Source organism: Petaurus breviceps, unplaced genomic scaffold (assembly GCF_028583685.1).
Source record: "Petaurus breviceps papuanus isolate PSGF00001 unplaced genomic scaffold, PetGlider_PUasm1.0 79, whole genome shotgun sequence".
In the NCBI taxonomy this organism is placed as follows: Eukaryota; Metazoa; Chordata; class Mammalia; order Diprotodontia; family Petauridae; genus Petaurus; species Petaurus breviceps.
In genome coordinates, this window is record NW_027186523.1 from 8,707,010 (window position 1) to 8,710,371 (window position 3,362).

Genomic DNA, 3,362 nt, shown 5'->3' on the forward strand with positions numbered 1-3,362 from the left:
TCTCTCTCTCTCTCTCTCCTCCTCCTCCTCCTCCTCCTCCTCCTCCTTTCTCCCTCTCCTTATATCCCTAGGAATTACATGTAATGTTATTCATCTTTTAAAGATTACACCATCCATTGAGCAAAAACAACATTAAAATGCCCCCATGGGTTTTTTCTTCAGTATCTATTATGGAATGCTAGGAAAAGAAATAAATACTTATGTATTTTTTCCCCAAATATAACTGTTGATGACAACTAGGGTAGCATCATGTATTTTACTACCCATAGGCATATGACATTTTACATTTAAATTCACATTCTCCTTCATGCTTTTCAAAGAGCTTTCACATCCTTCAGCTCATTCATTATCATTGAATATCTTATAATTGCAAAAAATTATTTATACTATTCTGGCAGCCAGTAGTACCCTGCAAAGGCTTCCTTTTCACAGAAAAAAAATGTTAAGATATCAAGGGAGATGGCAAAATATCATGTTTAACAAAGATTAGAATAGTCAATGTTGGAGGACAGGCACACTAGTTCATTGTTGACTGGTCCAATCATTCTGGAAACAATTATACAATGAAAGTGATTAAAATGTCCATACCCTTTGACCTAGAATTTCTACTGCTAGACATATCACCCCCAGTAAGGTTTGTGGGGGGGAAATTGCCTCATATACATGAAAATATTTATAATAGAACTTTTTGTAGGAGCAAAGAATTGAAAACAAAGTGGATATTCATTTGCCGGGGAATGGTTAAACAAATTGTGGTAGTTGAATGCAACTGGAGGTAATTAGTAATATAATGGATAGAGCATTAGACCTGTAGTCAGGAACTCCTGAATTCAAATCTGGCCTCAGATACTTAAAAGTTGTGTGACCCTGGGCAAGTCACTTATTCTGTTTGCCTCAGTTTTCTCAACTGTAAAATGAAGTGAATAGTAGCACCTACCTTGCAGGGTTATTGTGATGATCAAATAAGATCATATTTGTAAAAAGGGCTTAGGACAGTGCCTGACACATAGTAGGCCACAATATAAATGCTAATTCCCTCTCTCTCCCTTCAGAGAGGGAGGGAATTACATGACATATTACTGTAAGATATGATGAATATGAAGAATACAGAGAAGAAAGGAATGAATTATGAACCAATGCAAAGTAAGCAGAAGCAGGAAAAAATATACAAGGATTTGTAAAAAAAAAAAAATGTACAATGATTACAATGTAAATAGAAAAAATAACACCAAGCAATAGAAACTGAATGCTTTGAAATCATAATATCCAAGCTTGGCCCCAAAGATATGAGAAAATACCCCCCGCTTCTATGCAGAGGTTGAGGACGATGTATGCTGAATACTGTGCATACTATAAAACTTCTATGGTGTGCTGATTAGCTTGGCTGAAGGATGGTGGTGGTGGTGGTGGTGGTGGTAGTAGGGGTGGTTCCTCTTTTTAAATTCTTTATTACAAGTAATGGCTATCTGGGAGAGGAAGGGGGGTACATTGGGAAATATAGGTGTTGTAAAATAAAAGATACCAGTAAAAATTATTTTAAGAACAACTCAAAAGTCATCTGTTAAATATTAAATCTATACTGTATCCCTTAAATATTGCTCCTAAGAAGCACTGGGACCAAAGGCTCATTATTCTTAGTTATACACTGCTAAAGTTGGAAAGGACTTTAGAAATCAGTTCCCATCCTGAGGAAACTCAGTCTTAAGAGACTTGCTCAAAATCACACAACTAGTTAATGGCAGAATCAGAACTCAAATCTAGGTCCCCAACCTGTCCCTTGACACCAATTCCTAGACTCTTGTTACTATATCTGGTGTAGTTTAAGATAGCCAAAGTGATTCAGAATACTGTGAATAGGTATTGTGTTTTCCCCACTTTTCAGACTGGAAAATAAAGGCTACCCGAGTTTGTAGGAGATTGAAGACATTTCCCAGAACCCTGAAAGAGAGAAATCCGACGAGCCTGCCCTCCGTGGATCAAATAAGAAGTCACATCCCCAGAATCCCAGAATATCACGAGGAACTTCTCTTGCTTCAAAATCAGAATTTGGGGTTAAAAAGCTGCCATAACCCTGGCAGGTGAGTGGGGCCAAGAAGCCCACTGAACTTGGAGTTCCCTACTGAAATGGAAAGTGGAGAGGAGGAGCAGAGAAAGATCTTCCCTTGAAAGGGAGGACTGGAAAATGGTAAGAGAGATCTAGGCACAATACACCTGATCATCAGAGACTGTAAACTCACAAGGGGAGACCCCTAGGGATAGTCAAAGGAGAAGCTGGGAGACCTGACATTCGACTGAGATGAGTGCTAGGGATGAGGATGGTGAGAAAGTTAGACAAGTCAAACGGAGATTGCTGAATAGATTGTCCTGATTACGAGAAGGCTAACCGGCCCTGCTCCCCACTCCCCGGTCCCCCACACCCGCCCCCAGCCAAAGTCAGCAGACTTACTTGGTCATCCCACCTTAGCTCCTCTTCCAGCTCTTCGGCCAGCGCCAGGGGGTCCTGCTGCCCTAAGCAGAGCGGGAGCCCCAAGCAGAGCCCCAAGAGCAGGAGCATGTCGGAAGGGAGGGAGGCAGCTAGAGATCCTGGAGTGGGGAGCAGCAGTGAGAGGGCAGATCCGTGGGGACTGCCCAAGCCTGGGAGATCAGAGAAAGTAGCAGAAGCACCAGCAGCGGCGGCAGCTGCAGCCCCTGGCTCCTCCCTGTCCCTCTGCCGCTGCCTCCCAGCTGGAGAAGAGGCGGCCCGAGAGCCAACTGGGTGGGAGAAGCTTCCCGATACCCCCCACCCCCACCCGGAGCTCCGGCCCCCGCCCTCCCTTCCACCTCCGCCTGGCCAGAGCCAGCCCCTGTCCTGAGTCAGAGACGACCTCACATCAGGGCAGGGATACTCACTGGCACCGAAAACGGTTTAAGTTTGGGACGGGGACAGGGACACCCTTCCCACCCCCACCCCACACACATACACACTCACACAGCCAAGAAGGAAGCTTCCCATACCCGAACACCGTGTGATGTAGCTTTGGAGTCAAGGACCTGAGCCCAAATTCCGGCTGGGACACTTAGTATCTGTGTGACTTTGCGCAAGTCTTTAGTTTTCTTATCTAACAAAGTGAGAGCTTTAGACTGGGTGACTTCTAAGGTGTATGGCTGTCCCTCCCAGCAAGTGCACAGTTCAAAAGACCCTAGATAATGTAGGGCCGGCCACCTTTTACCTGCGTCCACCTTGTCTTTACCCACAAAGGACATTTGTGGCTTCTGCTTTCCTCCTCACTTTCGTCCAAAGTCACCTTTTTCCCATTTCTTGAGAACACCCCAGTTCCCATCCGAACAAGACCTCACCTTCACCTCTTCCAGTCCATCTAGTC

The 3,362-nt window shown here is 44.4% G+C and overlaps 1 protein-coding gene across 3 annotated transcripts in view; it reads right to left on the bottom strand.

Annotated features, from left to right (window-relative positions):
• LOC138175815 (inter-alpha-trypsin inhibitor heavy chain H5-like) overlaps positions 1-2,793 on the bottom strand; it is a 93,040-nt gene extending 90,247 nt beyond the window's left edge. For 2 of the 3 annotated variants that reach the window (XM_069106319.1, XM_069106318.1), the window contains exon 1: positions 2,447-2,779. In XM_069106319.1, coding sequence (XP_068962420.1) covers positions 2,447-2,554 — 108 coding nt within the window. In that variant the 5' untranslated portion in view covers positions 2,555-2,779. Of the gene's footprint in view, positions 1-2,446 lie in introns of all 3 variants that reach the window. The other variant, XM_069106320.1, reaches the window with a different exon arrangement.
• Positions 2,794-3,362: the final 569 nt, after the last annotated feature.